The sequence below is a fragment of the Gorilla gorilla genome, chromosome 9, assembly GCF_029281585.2.
Source record: "Gorilla gorilla gorilla isolate KB3781 chromosome 9, NHGRI_mGorGor1-v2.1_pri, whole genome shotgun sequence".
Lineage (NCBI taxonomy): Eukaryota > Metazoa > Chordata > Mammalia > Primates > Hominidae > Gorilla > Gorilla gorilla.
Window position 1 is genome coordinate 65,375,670 of NC_073233.2, and position 16,187 is coordinate 65,391,856.

A 16,187-nucleotide genomic window follows, 5' to 3' on the forward strand; every position below is an offset into this window, starting at 1 on the left:
TTTGATAAATGTAATTTTTTTTTTTTTAAAGAAAACACAGAAAAAGTCCTAAATCAGACAAATTGCACAAAAGAGAGAGAAGAAAATTGTAAGCTTCCTGGGATAGGAAGAGATGTCCATGAGAAAACCAACTGGGATGAGCCTACAAAAGCATGTCCCTCTCTCTCCAAATTTACTTAGTCTCAACTGAGCCCAACAGGAGCTGGCCTCTGTCCCAGCTGCAGGATGCTCCCAAGGCAGTGTCCAAGAACCTGGAAGGCAGCTTTTATCAGCAGGTTCAGTACAGCAGGAAAAGCCATCCTGGCAAAGAGTCCAGTGGTCCTGTTAGCGGAGGCTGCTGCTGCTGCTGGCCTGGGAGCTGCCCATACCTGGGTGGTCTGGACTATGTCGATTCTGGGGGAGAAAGAAGCAGGGGTAAGAACAACTAGGAACTAGCCTTGGCTTTGATCAGGCTGTACAGGAGAAACCTGCAACCTGCCTTGGGTTTTCAATCTTGGGTCCAACTTGAGGCAAAGAACTCTAGGGTATTTAGGACAGGGGTGAGAACTGGGGAAACTCACTGGGTTGTGGCAATAGGCCTCTACTCTACCTTCTTTTTCTTCTTCTCTTTCTTCTTCCTTTTCCGTTCAGGATCCTCTTCTTTTTTCTTTTTCTTCTTCTTGTGATCTGAATCAGATGGTGTTTCTGTAGGAGACATTAGGTACCTATCACCTGTAAAGCTCAAAATCCTCTACTGTTATGAACCACTGAAGACTACAGGAAAATCCCAAGTCGGGGCAACTGCTTTTGTCCAAATGGCCAGAAAGGATACAGAGGTGCCGCTAGAGTCCCTGTCCCAAGTCCCAAGAGACCACAGTACACTGGTTTCTTCTTCAGGGGAATTTAGGAGTCCAGAGCTCCATACGGAACTTAACTGGGTTTACCTATGGAAGTTCAAACCAGATTCAGAGGGTCAGGTTTTTTTTTTTTTTTTTTTTGCTTTGAATAGAACTGCTTCTTACCTGGGGGGACAGGATCCTGGGTACGGCTCTGTTTGTGCTTGTGCTTATTCTTCTTCTTGGGAGGCTGAATATGCATCAGACGACACTGCTCCGGCAACTGAAGGAACCAAAGGAAGGTCCAGGTGAGTAGAGGGAGGAAATCTCTCCTGCTCTTATCGTCCATTCTGCTCCATTATGAAGGAACAGACTTGGAGAGAAAAACCATCTCCATGTTTAGGCCTCCCCATTTGCCTTCTTCCTCCAACAGGACTCACCGGGCCAGTGTGGAGGCGGAAGCCGGCCAGCATGGTCCCTGTGATAGGATTAAAAGAGCTACTGAGAATAGGGGGCTTCTCAATGAGAGAGCGGAGGCTGCTGTTATCATGGGAACCAGGCAGATCAATCATCCCTGGCAGGTCAGGCAGGAAGTTACTTAGCTTCTCCTTCACCTTCTTCCCACAGAATTTATTATAGGCTTGTTCCAGGTTGTAGTGTGTGATCAGATTCGTGCTGCCTGTCAGCTCTGTGCTACCTAGACAACGCAGAATTAAAAATAAAAAAGATCAGTCTTCCAAGTAGACCCAGGGAGTGAAGAACTATATATTAACCTAAATAAGACATTTTTTAAGTGCAGATATTAAAATTTAAAATTTATTTTTAAAGAAACAGAGCAGGCCGGATGCAGTGGCTCATGCCTGTAATCCCAGAACTTTGGGAGTCTGAGGCGGGTGGATCACGAGGTCAGGAGATCGAGACCATCCTGGCTAACAACACGGTGAAACTCCGTCTCTACTAAAAATACAAAAAATTAGCCAGGTGTGGTAGCACGTGCCTGTAGTCCCAGCTACTCAGGAGGCTGGGGCAGGACAATCACTTGAACCCGGGAGGTGGAGGTTGCAGTGAGCTGAGATTGCACCACTGCACTCCAGCCTGGACGACAGCAAGACTCTGTCTCAAAAAAAAAAAAAAAAAAAAAAAACAGCAAAAGTAAATAACATGAAAAGTATAATACAACACAATGGTAGGTTCCAATGGGAAGGGGAAAAACAGGCAAAAATCCAATAGGGCAGAGACAGGAACTGCTCTAGCCCAATGAAGGAGACACTCCACTCTCTTAAGATTAACTGGAGTTGATTTACATGATGCTTGCTTCGTGGTAAATGCTGTTCTGAGTGTTTCTCATAAAATGTATTAGTGAAAAATTATATTCTCTGACACAGCTAGGAAAATACGACCTTGCAGCTCAGCTACAACCATGCTCAGGGGGCCAAATATGACCCAGTGACTTAAGGGTCTTGTCAAGGACTTTTTTTTTACTAGCAAGAAACACTAATCACCTTTACATAAGAAAAGAACTGGGAGATTTTTTCTAGCTACCACTGCCTAACTTGTTACCAACATCTTTATTCTTCCTCGTGATACTGAGTATGATGCCTTGCCTAAAAGGAATAAATGTTTTTTGTTTTTGAGACGGGAGTTTTGCTCTGTCGCCTAGGCTGGAGTGCAGCGGGGTACGATCTTGGCTCACTGCAACCTCCGCCTCCCAGGTTCAAGTGATTCTCCCACCTCAGCCTCCCAAGTAGCTGGGATCACAGGCACACACCACCATGCCTGGCTAATTTTTTTCTAGTAGAGAAGGGGGTTCACCATGTTGGGTAGGCTGGTCTTGAACTTCTGACCTCAAGTGATCAGCCACCCCCCGCCGCCTCGGTTTTCCAAAGTGCTGGGATTACAGGTCTGAGCCACAGCACGCATCCAGGAAGAAATGTTTGATTAGAAGTCAGTCAACTAATGGCCAGGCGCGGTGGCTCACGCCTGTAATCCCAGCACTTCGGGAGGCCAAGGCGGGCAGCTCATTTGAGGTCAGGAGTTCAAGACCAGCCTGGCCAACATGGTGAAACCCTGTCTCTACTAAAAATACAAAAATTAGCTGGACAGTAGTGGCACACACCTGTAATCCCTGCGAGGCGGAGGTTGCAGTGAGCTGAGATCAGGCCACTGCACTCCAGTCTGGGCGAGAGAGTGAGACCCTGTCTCAAACAAAACAAAACAACAAAAACAAAAAAACAAGTCAGGCAACTAGAATTATTCTGGCTGTCTTCCATGCCTCAGTTTCCTCTTATCTGTGGAATGGAATAATAGCTATCTTACATACACATAATTTTCTCCCAAGGTTCAAATGAAAATATGCTGAAAAGCATAAAGTATCAGGCCTGGCACAGTGGTTCATGCCTGTAATCCCAGCACTTTGGGAGGCCAAGGCAGGCAGATCACCTGAGGTCAGGAGTTTGAGACCAGCCTGGCCAATATGGTGAAACCCCATCTTTACTAAAAATACAAAAATTAGCTGGGTGTGGTGGCATGCGCCTGTAGTCACAGCTACTTGGGAGGCTGAGGCAGGAGAACTGCTTGAACCCGGGAGGTGGAAGTTGCAGTGAGCTGAGTTTGCACCACTGCACTCCAGCCTGGGTGGGAGAGTCAGATTCCATCTCAAAAAAAAAAAAAAAAAAGTATTATATATATGCAAGGCACTATCCACATAAATATTGCATGGCTGATTCTTTTTTAAAAAATATACACTTATTAGTAACTTAATAAGGACCTAGTAGCAAGGGTAGAAATGGCTAACTACAACTTCATTTGTAATTATGATAGACACAGAGGGTACAAATGACAAAAATGGCTTGTTTATAATCATTCACTTGGGAAAACTGAGGTACTGAACTGTAAGCTCCTTGGAGGCACAGACAATGTCTTGTTCATTCATGTATCGCTAGTGCCCAGCACAGTACACACATTAGGTGCTTAATAAATATTTATTAAATAAACAAGGCACTTCCCCTCTATACCTCTAGGCCTTATTCATCCTTTTCCTTCCCTTTACGACCAAACAACTCAGAAGACTAAGCGAGGGTAATGGCAGGAGACCCAATGTCACAGTATCTCTCCTCATAACTCTGGGCACTGCCTCTTGCCATTACAATCTTCTGAATTTCCCCTGCTCTGCCAGCTCTCCTCTGTCCGGATGGTTATCCTTAAGGCTCAGGTGAGAAGGCAGTCTGTGCTTTTCCTAAACTGTAACTTGAGAGTTCAAATTCCAGTTTTGACTATTCTACAAAGATTACTTTTTATATTTATTTATTTTTTGAGACAGTCTCGCTCTGTCACCCAGACTGGAGTGTAATGGCACAATCTTAGCTCACTGCAATCTCTGCATCCTGGGCTCAAACTACTTTCCTGCCTCAGCCTCCCAGGTAGCTGGGACTACATGCATACACTGCCATGCTAGGCTAATTTTTGTATTTTTTGTAGAGACAGGGGTCTCCCTATGTTGCCCAGGCTGGTCTTTAACTCCTGGACTCAAGCTATCTGCCTGCCTCAGCCTCCCAAAGTGCTAGGATTACAGGCATGAACCACCCTGCCCAACAAGATAAAAAAAAAAAAATTTGTTTTGAAATTCCAAATCTTGCCAACATCACTCAGGGCTTCTCTGTTTCAATCCATGGCACCCACATGTTCCAGATATTTTTGGAAAGCAGTACTCCTCAGTTCACAAATCTTAATGGTTTCTTTTTGCCCTCAGGAGAAAGCTCAAATTCCTTTGACTGGCACTCAAGGCTAATTACATCTTACTCCAACTTAGCTTTGGGGCCTCATCAACCACTACTCTCCTATGCAAAATTTCTGATCCATCCAAATGGATCTCCTTATCGCCTCAAAAAAACACCCCTCACATTATTTCATCTTAGGAAAATTCTTCCTAATTTTTCTTCACCAACATGAATTATTCAAGGTCTAGCTCAAGTGACATCTTATTCTCACTGTCATTCTGGATAGCAACACACTTTGAAAACCGTTAGGTAGTTCTTAATATTGATGGCTAAGATATTGTTAATTGCTGTTGTGAGGCATGAGCACAAAATGAGATGGAGTTGACAGGAAATATAGTCACTATCCTTAAACCACAAATTTTACATTCCTAACTAAACTCCTTGAAAAGTAATGAACAGCATTACTAATCTCTCTCTCCATCTCACCCGCCTCATACACCCAGCATTTGCCCAGGACAGATATTCAATATCTGTCAACTGACTGATACAAATAGCTACAATCAGAATAGGGAAGGCAAAAGAAAGATTAAAAGAAACCGCTGGTGGACATCAACCACTAACTAATCAAAGGGATGTCAACTTCTCCATGTTTCAGTTTTTTCAATTATAAAATGTAGACAGTAATGCTACCTCAAAGGGCTATTCTAAGTATTAAATACTACTTATATTAAATACTGCATGTAAGGGTGTTGTGAACTTCAAAGTAGTATACCAATATTTGTTGCTATTTCCCTCAAGTCATGATGTGGAAATAAGACTTGAGACAATGAAAGGCATCTGGGAGGCTGGGCGCGGTGGCTCACGCCTGTAATCCTGGCACTCTGGGAGGCCAAGGTGGGCGGATCACCTGAGGTTGGGAGTTTGAGATCTGCCCGACCAACAGGGAGAAACCCCGTCTCTACTAAAAATAAAAAATTAGCTGGGTGTGGTGGCACATGCCTGTAATCCCAACTACTCAGGAGGCTGAGGCAGGAGAATCGCTTGAACCTGGGAGGCGGAGGTTGTGGTGAGCTGAGATTGCGCCATTGTACTCCAGCCTGGGCAACAAGAGCAAAACTCTGTTTAAAAAAAAAAAAAAAAAAAAAAGAGGCATCTTGGAGACCAAACATGTCCAAAATAACTCTTGATTTCCACCTCTTCAAACTTGTTCCTTCCTCATCTTCCAAGTCTCCGTACCCATACACCCAATTATTCAAGCCGAAAACTTAAAAAGGCATCAATTCCTCTATTTCCTTCACTTCTATATACAATATATATTTTTAATTGAGACAGGGTCTTCCTCTATCATCCAAGCTGGAGTGCAGTGGCGCAATCATGGCTCACTGCAGCCTCAACTTCCTGGGCTCAAGTGATTTCTACCACCTCATCTTCCTAGGTAGCTGAGACTACAGGTGCATGCTGCTATCCCTAGCTAATTTATTTTTATTTTTTGTAGAGATGGGGTCTCATTATGTTGCCCAGGCTGGTCTCAAACTTTTGGGCTCAAGCAATCCTCCCACCTCAGCCTCCCAAAGTGCTGGGATTACTGGTGTGAGCCACAGCGCCTGGCCCTATATTCAATTTTTCAACCCTGTCAGCTCTACCTCTAACATCCTGTATCCATTTACTTCTCTATGCCCTGCTATGCTCTGGTTCAAACCATTATCTTTCCTGGACTACTGAGCAGTAACTTCTGACTAATTTCCCCACTTTCTATTTGTCACGTGGCTGCTTAAATGATTATAAATAAGTACATTTGACCAACTTCCTGTGTTAAAATGGCTTTCCTTGGCTGGGCACAGTGGCTCAGACCTATAATCCTAGCACTTTGGGAGGCCAAGGCGGGAGGACTGCTGTTGGCCAGGAGTTCAAGACCAGCTTGGGCAACACAGTAAGACCCAGTCTCTACAAAAAAATTTTAAGTTAGCCAACTGTGGTGGTGCATGCCTGTAGTCCTAGCTACTTGGAAGGCTGAGGTGGGACGACAGCATGAGCCTAGGAATTGGAGGTTACAGTGAGCTATGATTATACCACTGCAGTCCAGCCTGGGTGACACAGTGAGACCTTGTGTCTATAAAAAAATTTTTTAAATGGCTTCCTTTTGTATTTACAATCTAAATGCCTTTACTGCTTTATAAAAGCCTCTGCCTAACTCTCCCAGCTTCATCTCTCTCCCTAACACTCTTTCCTTTTGTTCACTTCACTGGAGTCCAACTGATTTTCTGTCCCTCAGATATTCTAAGCTTTTTCTCACATCAGGGTTTCTGACCTCATTTCTTGTATCTACAATTGTCTCTCCCTCCTGTCCATACACGGCTGGCCCTTTGTCTATGCTTACATTTTAGTTCAAATGTTAGCTATGTGAAGAGAGCATCTCTGGCCACTCTAGCTAAAGTAGTTCTGCCCCTCAATTTTTTTTTTTTTTTAAGAGACAGGGTCTCATCTGTTGCCCAGGCTGGAGTGCAGTGGCACAATCTTGGTTCACTGCAGCCTCGACCTCCTGTGTTCAAGCGATTCTCCTCCCTTAGCCTCCTGAGTAGCTGGGGCTACAGGCATGCATTACCACGCCCGGTTAATCTTGTATATTTTGTAGAGACTGGGTCTCGCCATGTTGCCCAGGCTGGTCTCAAACTCCTGGGCTCAAGGGATTCTACCTCGGCCACCCAAAGCGCTGGGATTACAGGCGTGAGCAACGCGCCTGGCCACCTTCAATTTTTATCATGTTTTCTCTTCCTAGCATTAACCACTTTCTGACATTATCTTGTTTACAATGCCTCCTCCACTGAAATGTACATCCCAAAAAAGGCAAGCATCTTGTCAGTCTTGTTCACAACTGTCTCCAGCATTTAGAAAAGTGCTTGGTACATAGGTACTCAACAAAATAATTTTTTGAATGAAAAGAGTTGGGTTCGATTCTTATCCCTTTTTTGATCAGACCAGGAAATGCCGGAACCTTAGAAGGAAGAATGGCAACTTGCCCCAAACCAATAGCAAGTCTGTGGGAGACCTGTAACTAAAACTTTGGGTCCCCAAAGATATTAAATCAGGCCTCTCGAGTTCCAAACTCAAACCCTGGATTTTGTTTGTTTTGAGACGGAGTCTCGTTCGCCCAGGCTGGAGTGCAGTGGAGCAATCTTGGCTCTCTGCAACCTCCGCCTCCCGGGGTTCAAACGATTCTCCCGCCTCAGCCTCCCCAGTAGCTGGAATTAAAGGTATACGCCACCACGCCCAGGTAATTTTTGTGTTTCTTGTGGAGACAGGGTTTCATCATGTTGGCCAGGCCGGTCTCGAACTCCTGACCTTAGGTGATTCGCCCGCCTCCGCCTCCCAGAGTGTTGGGATTACAGGCGTGAGCCACCGAGCCCAGCCCTAGGTCATTTTTTAGAGAGACATAAACCAGTGTCAGGGACAGAGCCTGGACATGGTGCAAAAGACAGTAACGGAGATGCACTGCGCCCCTATCCGCCATTCATCCCTTTGGTTGAATTCAACTCATCCTGGTTGAATTCAAGTCATCCCTCTGCTTGTGAATCCTAACTGCGCTTCCGACTTAGGGCTCCACAGTCCGGGTATGCGTTGCCTAGGTTACCTCGCACCTCCGCTAGCCGACTGAGAGCCACGCCCATCACCTCCTCTCTAAGATTTGATTGGCTGGCTTTGGCAAGGCCGAGTACTCACCTGGCAGTTCCCTCATGAGGTAAAAAGGGCCACAGCCAGCTCCTGACTTGTCCGCGCCAGGAGGGGCCGTGGCTGCAGTGGGAGGCGGGGCCGTGCCGGGTCCCCCGCCCGCAGGAGGCGGTGGCGGGGGTGGAGGCTTTCCTGGTCCGAAGCCGAGTGCGGTTGGGGGCGGTGGTGGGTCAGCCTGAGCCCCGAACAGTGCCGTGAAATTCTCCATCGTACCCTCCGCCCCGGCGCTGTCTCGGTGTCTGGCGTTGGTAATTTTCATTGGACAATGCTTTCAAGGAGTACCCCCCCCTTTCTCAAGGAGCCGCTTGTCATTGGATGCCTCAGGCACCGCCTACCTTGTTTCAACAACTACTTCCGTCGCCTTATGAGCACGTTCAGGAAGTGCTATTTAACCTTATTAGAGTCTTCTGCTAGCTCCGCTTGCTACAGTCCAATAAAATGACTTAGGCGGATAAAGCGACAACTAGACTAACCAATAAAATATTAAGTTCTTTTTTGGGTTCTGACCTACCACAGCGTTCAGAGAATTAAATCCGGGTTTGGAGGCCGTACGTTTGCGATATAGCCCAATAGCAGTCGTTATGGTGGGGGAGGCGGGGCGAGACCTACGACGCCGGCGAGCAGTGGCCGTTACGGCCGAAAAGATGGCCGTCTTGGCACCTCTAATTGCTCTCGTGTATTCGGTGCCGCGACTTTCACGATGGCTCGCCCAACCTTACTACTTTCTGTCGGCCCTGCTCTCTGCTGCCTTCCTACTCGTGAGGAAACTGCCGCCGCTCTGCCACGGTCTGCCCACCCAACGCGAAGACGGTAACCCGTGTGACTTTGACTGGGTGAGCCTCCCGCGTGTTAGTACCCCGCGACCTTGACTGTCCGTGCCCTTGCAGGTGTATCTGGGAACCCTGGGGTTTACCTCTCTGAGGACACCTGAGGTTCCGAGCCTGTAGCGGACTTAGAGACTATTAAGTGCAGGGTCCGAACCATCATCGAGTCTAAACTTTGTGTTTAAGATGGGAAAACGGAACATGTTAGTCGTAGCCCCTGCACAACGGCCCAACAGCTTTTGACTGTTGAGTCCAGATTTTTTTCTGTTTCACCATTGAGACTAATAAACAGCCCTATCAAAACTGTACATACGCGTGTATAACGTTTTACAGTGCCGCTCATTATGTAAAGCCTCCTGAGGAGCCAGTAAGGTAGACAAGGCAAGTAGTAATATTCCTGTTGCATTGGTGAAGAAATGGATCTCGGTATATTTAGGTGACTTGCCCCAGGTCATACAACTAAGGAGTGCCTGGGACTTGAAACTACTCTTCTGGCCACACTACCTGCACAACACTGTCAGCCGCTTCTTAATTCAATAAACATTTCTAGAGTGTACACTCTAGGCACTCTGCTTGCTCCTGAAGATGCGAAAGTGGATAAAATTTGGGGGCTACTGTAAAGGAATTGTAAAAAATACGTTGTAAAGAAATCTCTGTGCTTCCTTGGTATGGGTGGAGGGACTGCTTGGAACATGAACTTAAAGCACTTTGCCTTCTGCCATATAGCATGTAGGGGCCAAAGAAAAGCTTCCCCTTTGCTGTCTGAGGGTTTGTTGAAAAATCAACGGACAAAGGGCACATTAATAGGAGAAAAGCATAGAAATTTTATTTTAACGTGCATAACATGAGGGAATTGCAGGAGAATGACCCAGTGGGGTACAGATGCTTATATACCCTTCTTCATAGGAATATGGGAGATGGGAAAATGTGGGTGATTTTAAGGTGGATCGTAAATGATTTTTAGGGTGATTCAGTGGCCTGGAGAACATACAGTGGCCTGGGACAATGACTGTTGGGCCTGCAGAGCAGACAGTGGTTTCTGACAAAAATCTGTCCAGGTGTGTTGACAGGCTTCAATCTTTCTTCTTGTACTGAGGTAAGTTAATGAAAACTCAGGGAAGAGACCAGAAGTAATTGTTGTTTTCTTTGACAGGTCTGGACTTTAGGCAGATAAGGTAGTTATCAGAGTAAAGCTGTTTCCAGTATCTGCTGGTATCCAGGGACCTTTAATTTAAAATGATTAGCATACAGGATGCCATATTTTGGGGTGTGAGTCCCTGGTCTTCTTTATTTCCTTTGTCTGAAACTTCCTTAGAAGTTTCACTATAAGCTGAGTTGGTGTCTGTGGAGAGAGAAATCGGGCTAGTAATTGAGCGGCAAAGGATCCCATTAAACCAGCCTCTCATTTTGGGGGATAGTCCAGTTCAATTAAATTGTTGTGTCTCATTTCAGAAGATGGCATTGTAGATGAGTTCTCAAAGCTAGGCCTCTGTATATGATGTAGGCAAACAGGTATTTAATAAGAGAGACATTTCTATGGAACAAGACAAACAAAGCTTAATATCTGGTATAGTCTATAAACCAGTTTCTTTAGAGTCTGGAGGGCAGTCAGTTGGGAAGATTAATAGCAATCTATTTTCCTAGATTGTAGGTTGTGTGTAAAGTTTGTCCAAATATAAGCTTTTGTGGTGATTTTTTTTTTTTTTTCAAAGTCAGGTTGACTAGCTTTAGCTGGTCAGGCCTTAGGAAAAAGGCAGGGTTTTTAGTTTTTTGGATTTTTTTTTGAGACAAGGTCTTGCTCTGTCATCCAAGCTGGAGTGCAGTGATGTGATCATGGCTCACTGTAGTCTTAACCTCCTGGGCAAAGCCATCCTGCCATCTCAGCTTTCCAGGTAGCTGGAACCAAAGGCGTGCACTACACACCTGGCTAATTTAAAAAATTTTTTTTTCAAGGTGGGGTCTCTTGATGTTGCCCCGGCTGGTCTTGAACTCCTGAGCTCAAGGGATCCTCCTGACTTGGCTTCCTAAGGAGCTGGGATTTACAGGTGTGAGCCACTGCGCCAAGCCAAAAAAGGCCGTTTTAATTTTTAGTGATTGTAAGTCAGAAGAGTGGGTGAAAAATGGAAAACATTAGTCTGGAGGTTAGCAATTTTATGAGTCCAGTTTTTTTTCATTAGACTTTGGAAATTTTTACCCAGTCTGGTGATACAGTTTCAAAGTTATCAGAAACCTTTATTTGTCAGCATTCTTCCCATGCTTTCCATGAGCCTCCTTGAAAATAAGACACTTGGCCAGGCATGGTGGCTCACATCTGTAATCCCAGCACTTTGGGAGGCTGAGGCGGGTGGATTTCCTGAGCTCAGGAGTTCGAGACCAGCCTGGCCAACATGGTGTAACCCCGTCTCTACTAAAAATACAAAAAATTAGCTGGGTGTGGTGGTGGGTGCCTGTAATCCCAGCTACTCTGGAGGCTGAGGCAGGGGATTCACTTGAACCTGAGAGGCAGAGGTTGCAGTGAGCCAGGATCGTGCCATTGCACTCCAGCCTGGGCAACAAGAGCAAAGTTCTGTCTCAAAATAAATAAATAAATAAAATAAAAATATATATATTTTATATATATAATATATATGTATTAATGTGCTTTTAATACTAAAGCTGATTTTAATAAACTTTACAAACAAATCTGTCTAATCTTGATCAGCTTTGACTAGACAAGATAAAATTTCCATAAACCTTTTATAACCTCTTAGAATTTGTTTTCATTCTTTATTTTCTTTCCCCAGCTTTTTATTGTTGTTGTTATTTAGTTTTTATTTCATAATCATAAACTTAACTGCAATCCAGCTAGGCATGGAAGGGAACAAGGAAAACACGAAACCCAAAGGGAACTGCAGTGAGAGCACAAAGATTCTAGGATACTGCGAGCAAATGGGGTAGAGGGGTGCTCTCCTGAGAGGAGAGCACAGAAGGAATGGTCTGGTGGTTAAGACAAAACAAGTCAAACTTACTAGACTTATCCACAGTCAGCAATGGTGATCTTCTTGCTGGTCTTGCCATTCCTGGACCCAAAGCGCTCCATGGCCTCTGCAATATTCATGCCTTCTTTCACCTTGCCAAAGACCACATGCTTGCCATCCAACCACTCACTCTTGGCAGTGTAGATGAAAAGCTGGGAACCTTTTGTGTTGGGTCCAGCATTTGCCATGGACAAGGTGCCAGGACCTGTATGCTTTAGGATGAAGTTCTCATCATCAAATTTCTCCCCATAGATGGACTTGCCACCAGTGCCATTATGGCGTGTGAAGTCACCACCCTGATACATAAACCCTGGAATAATTCTGTGAAAGTAGGAACTCTTACAACCAAATCCTTTTTGTCCAGTGCTCAGAGCACGAAAATTTTCTGTTGTCTTTGGAACCTTGTCTGCAAACAGCTCGAAGGAGACGCGGCCCAGGGGCTCACCATCCACGGTGATGTCGAAGAACACGGTGGGGTTGACCATGGCTGATAGTACAGGGCTCCTGGTGGTGGCAGCAAAGCCTCTTTGCCCAACTTTTTATGTCTGCTTAGTTTTATCTATGTCATTGTTTTCCTCCATTCATTTATTCTGAAATAACCACCCCCCGCTTTTTTTTTTTTTTTTTTTTGAGATGGAGTGTCACTCTGTTGCCCAGGCTGGAGTTCAGTGGTGTGATCTTGGCTCACTGCAACCTCCGTCTCCTGGGTTCAAGTAATTCTCCTGCCTCAGCCTCCCGAGAAGCTGGGACTACAGGTGCCTGCCACCACATCTGGCTAAATTTTGTATTTTTAGTAGAGACGGGGTTTCACCATGTTGGCCTGGCTGGTCTCTAACTCCTGACCTCATGATCCGCCCGCCTTGGCCTCCCAAAGTGCTGGGATTACAGGTGTGAGCCACCGCACCCAGCCACAAAGGATTTTTAAAAAGAGCTTTCTGGTCAGAAGTTGGCTTAACTAAAAGCTGATATTCAGGCTATATATATATATATATATATATTTTTTTTTTTGAGACAGAGTCTCGCTCTGTCACCCAGGCTGGAGTGCAGTGGTGCAATCTTGGCTCACTGCAACCTCCATCTCCTGGGTTCAAGCGATTCTCCTGCCTCAGCCTCCTGAGTAGCTGGGATTACAGGTGCACGCTACCACGCCCGGCTAATTTTTTGTATTTTTAGTAGAGACGGGTTTTCACCATGTTGTCCAGGATGGTCTCGATCTCCTGAACTCGTGATCCAGCTGCCTCGGCCTCCCAAAGTGCTGGGCTTACAGGCGTGAACTACTGTGCCTGGCCAATTTTTTTATTTTTTAAAGGCTTTCTGCTTTTTCTCTTTTGGATCTCATGCCCTGGGAAATTTTTTCAGTTGACTGAAACCCCCTTTAAAAAAAATTATGTTTAGTCCTTGTGTTCACTTCCTTTCTTGTTGGCATGATCTTTGCTGAGAAAAATGTAAAATTTCTTTTTTCTTAGTCTTTTTTTTTTTTTTTTTTTTTGAGACAGGGTCTCACTCTGTTGCCCAGGCTGGAGTGCAATGGTGAAATGTCACCTTACTGCAACCTTGACCTCCCGGGCTCAAGTATTCCACCTCAGCCTTCTGAGTAGCTGGGATTACAGGTGCACACCACCACGCCCGGCTAATTTTTGTATTTTTTGTAGAGATGGGGTTTCACCATGTTGCACAGGCTGATCTTGAACTCCTGGGCTCAAGTGGTACATTTTCCCTCAGCCTCCCAAAGTGCTGGGACTACACGCATGAACGACTGCACCCTGCCTTGAAAATGTAAAATTTCATTAGCCTTTTGGGGAAGCTTAAAATCTCTCCAAATTGGCTTCTCCAAAACTTGTTGTTCCATGTACTTCTACTTCTTCCTTTTGCCACCTTCGATAACCCTTAAAGGGGTCTAGATGGGACTTCTGACAACCCTGAGATCCCTTGAGGAAGACAAAAAAAAAGGTGCCACTAGTTGGGCGCGGTGGCTCACGCCTATAATCCCAGCACTTTGGGAAGCTGAAGCGGGTGGATTACCTGAGGTCAGAAGTTTAAAACCAGCCTGGCCAACGTGGTGAAACCCCATCTCTACTAAAAATACGAAAAAAAAGGTGCCACTGACCCTCTCTTTTGGGGCCTCTCGTTTTCCTTATAGAGCCCCAAAAGTCACTAATGGGTTCATGTCAGGTTTAAAACTCTTCTCTCTTTTGAATTAAACTCTCTAGTCTTTGGCTTTTGTATCGATACATGTGTCTATATATGTATGTATATGTCTATACATGTGTTTATTGTGTATATGGTACCAATAACGAATGAGTACCCCCAAAAGTCAGGAGTCACAAATGGAAATTCAAAACAAAACTTTTTTTTTTTTTTGAAACAGAGTCTTGCTCTATTGCCCAGGCTGGAGTGCTTTAGCATGATCTCTACTCACTGCAACCTCTGCCTCCAGATTAAGCGATTCTCATACCTCAACCTCCTGAGTAGCTGGGATCACAGGCGTGTGCCATCACACACGGCTAATTTTTGTATTTTAGTGGAGACAGAGTTTCGCCACGTTAGTCAGGCTGATCTCGAACTCCTGGCCTCAAGCCATCCGCCCGCTTTGGCCTCCCACAGTGCTGGGATTACAGGCGTGAGCCATCGTGCCTGGCTTCAAACTAATTTTTATAAGTGTTTCTTTGTTTTCCTCTGAGTTAAAAGACTTGCATCTGCAATGGAGTGTTACCTTACAAGGAATCGAACCCACGCTGCAGCAGCTAACCAGTTTATTGCCAGCCACTAGACCACAGATCATAGTGCCTTTTTGCAGGCCCTTCAGGGGATCCAAAACAAGCAGTTTGAGTGTACAAAGAATTTTAACTTGTGTTTTGAATCTGATTTCTGTCTTTTAAAAATCTTGCCAAGGGAGTTTCTAAGGCTGTGTTCTTTCTGTATCTTTTTATGGGTACTAGAAAGATAGCTGTTTTTTTTTGTTTTGTTTTGTTTTTTCTCAGGCCAGGTACGGTGGCTCATGCCTGTAATCCTAGCACTTTGGGAGGCCAAGGCATGTGGATTGCCTGAACTCAGGAGTTCGAGACCATCCTGGGCAATACAGTGAAACCCCGTCTCTACTAAAATACAAAATATTAGCCGGGTGTGGTGGTGTGTGCCTGCAATCCCAGCTACCCGGGAGGTTGAGGCAGGAGAATTGCTTGAACTGGGAGGCAGAGGTTGCAGTGAGCTGAGATCGTGCCACTGCACTCCAGCCTAGGTGACAGAGTGAGACTCCATCTCCAATCAATCAATCAATCAATCAATCAATGTTTTATTTAAATAAATAAAGTTTTGTTTTTTTTTTTTGAGATGGAGTTTTGCTCTTGTTGCCTAGGCTGGAGTGCAATGGCTCAGTCTTGGCTCACCACAACCTCAGCCTCCTGAGTAGCTGGGATTACAGGCATGTGCCACCATGCCCAGCTAATTTTGTATTTTTAGTAGACATGGGGTTTTTCCATGTTGGTCAGGCTGTTCTCAAGCTCCCAGTCTCAGGTGATCCACCAGCCTCGGCCTCCCAAAGTGCTGGGATTACAGGTATAAGCCACTGTGCCTGGTCTAAAATGTTTTTTAAATAAAGCCAGTTTACTTAGCGACTTAAGCCAATAAGCCTTTTTCATGGAAAGTCTCAGAGGTAATTTTCTAGGTTCAGAATACCAGATGATATAACCCTCACATTCCCCCAAAATATTTACTTTCAAAAATAGGCTAAGATAGCGAAAGACTCTTGTTTTCATAGACAGTTAAGGATGGTGTTTATGTGTGTGTTTCCTGTAGTATCCCACCAATACGTGGGGGGCTGCTAATCATAGACCTATTAATTTGAGACACCAGCTAGGCCCTCCCTGGATTGGACTTGCCCAGGACTAACCAGGCAATAAGAGTTGAGATTTCTTCCTTCTCATTGAAGTAATTTTATTTATTTATTTTTTAAATTAATTTTAAAAATTGAGGGGGGAGACAGGGTCTTGTTCTCTTACCCACGCTACAGTGCAGTGGCATGGTCGCAGTTCACTACAGCCTCAACCTGCTGCACTTAAGCCATCCTCCCACCTGAGCCTGTCAAGCAGA

General features: G+C 45.1%; 3 protein-coding genes across 5 annotated transcripts in view; 1 reads left to right on the forward strand and 2 right to left on the reverse strand.

Moving 5' to 3' along the window:
- Nucleotides 1-8,670, reverse strand: MED19 (mediator complex subunit 19). The gene is made up of 5 exons (XM_004051209.5): nt 8,249-8,670; nt 1,256-1,512; nt 1,002-1,098; nt 590-684; nt 1-393 (listed from the first exon to the last, which is right to left on the reverse strand). The coding sequence occupies exons 1-5, from the start codon at nt 8,514-8,516 to the stop codon at nt 325-327; spliced, it is 786 nt and encodes a 261-aa protein (XP_004051257.1). The 5' UTR covers nt 8,517-8,670; the 3' UTR covers nt 1-324.
- TMX2 (thioredoxin related transmembrane protein 2) overlaps nt 8,628-16,187 on the forward strand; it is a 26,697-nt gene continuing 19,137 nt past the window's right edge. For 2 of the 3 annotated variants that reach the window (XM_055356159.2, XM_031016026.3), the window contains exon 1: nt 8,703-9,090. In XM_055356159.2, the coding sequence (XP_055212134.2) occupies nt 8,839-9,090 (252 nt within the window). In that variant the 5' untranslated portion in view covers nt 8,703-8,838. Of the gene's footprint in view, nt 9,091-16,187 lie in introns of all 3 variants that reach the window. The other variant, XM_004051201.5, reaches the window with a different exon arrangement.
- On the reverse strand, nt 12,095-12,595 carry LOC101144515 (peptidyl-prolyl cis-trans isomerase A-like). The gene has a single exon (XM_055356161.2). The coding sequence runs from the start codon at nt 12,581-12,583 to the stop codon at nt 12,095-12,097; it is 489 nt and encodes a 162-aa protein (XP_055212136.1). The 5' UTR covers nt 12,584-12,595.

Excerpts from the sequence above, each read along its gene's own strand:
- MED19 (XM_004051209.5), bottom strand. The coding sequence starts at position 8,516 with ATGAAAATTACCAACGCCAGACACCGAGACAGCGCCGGGGCGGAGGGT. Across the intron at positions 1,099-1,255 it reads TCCGCCTCCACACTGGCCCG|TTGCCGGAGCAGTGTCGTCT; the intron begins GTGAGTCCTGTT and ends TGGTTCCTTCAG. Across the intron at positions 394-589 it reads AAGAGAAGAAGAAAAAGAAG|AATCGACATAGTCCAGACCA; the intron begins GTAGAGTAGAGG and ends TTTCTCCCCCAG.
- LOC101144515 (XM_055356161.2), bottom strand. The coding sequence starts at position 12,583 with ATGGTCAACCCCACCGTGTTCTTCGACATCACCGTGGATGGTGAGCCC.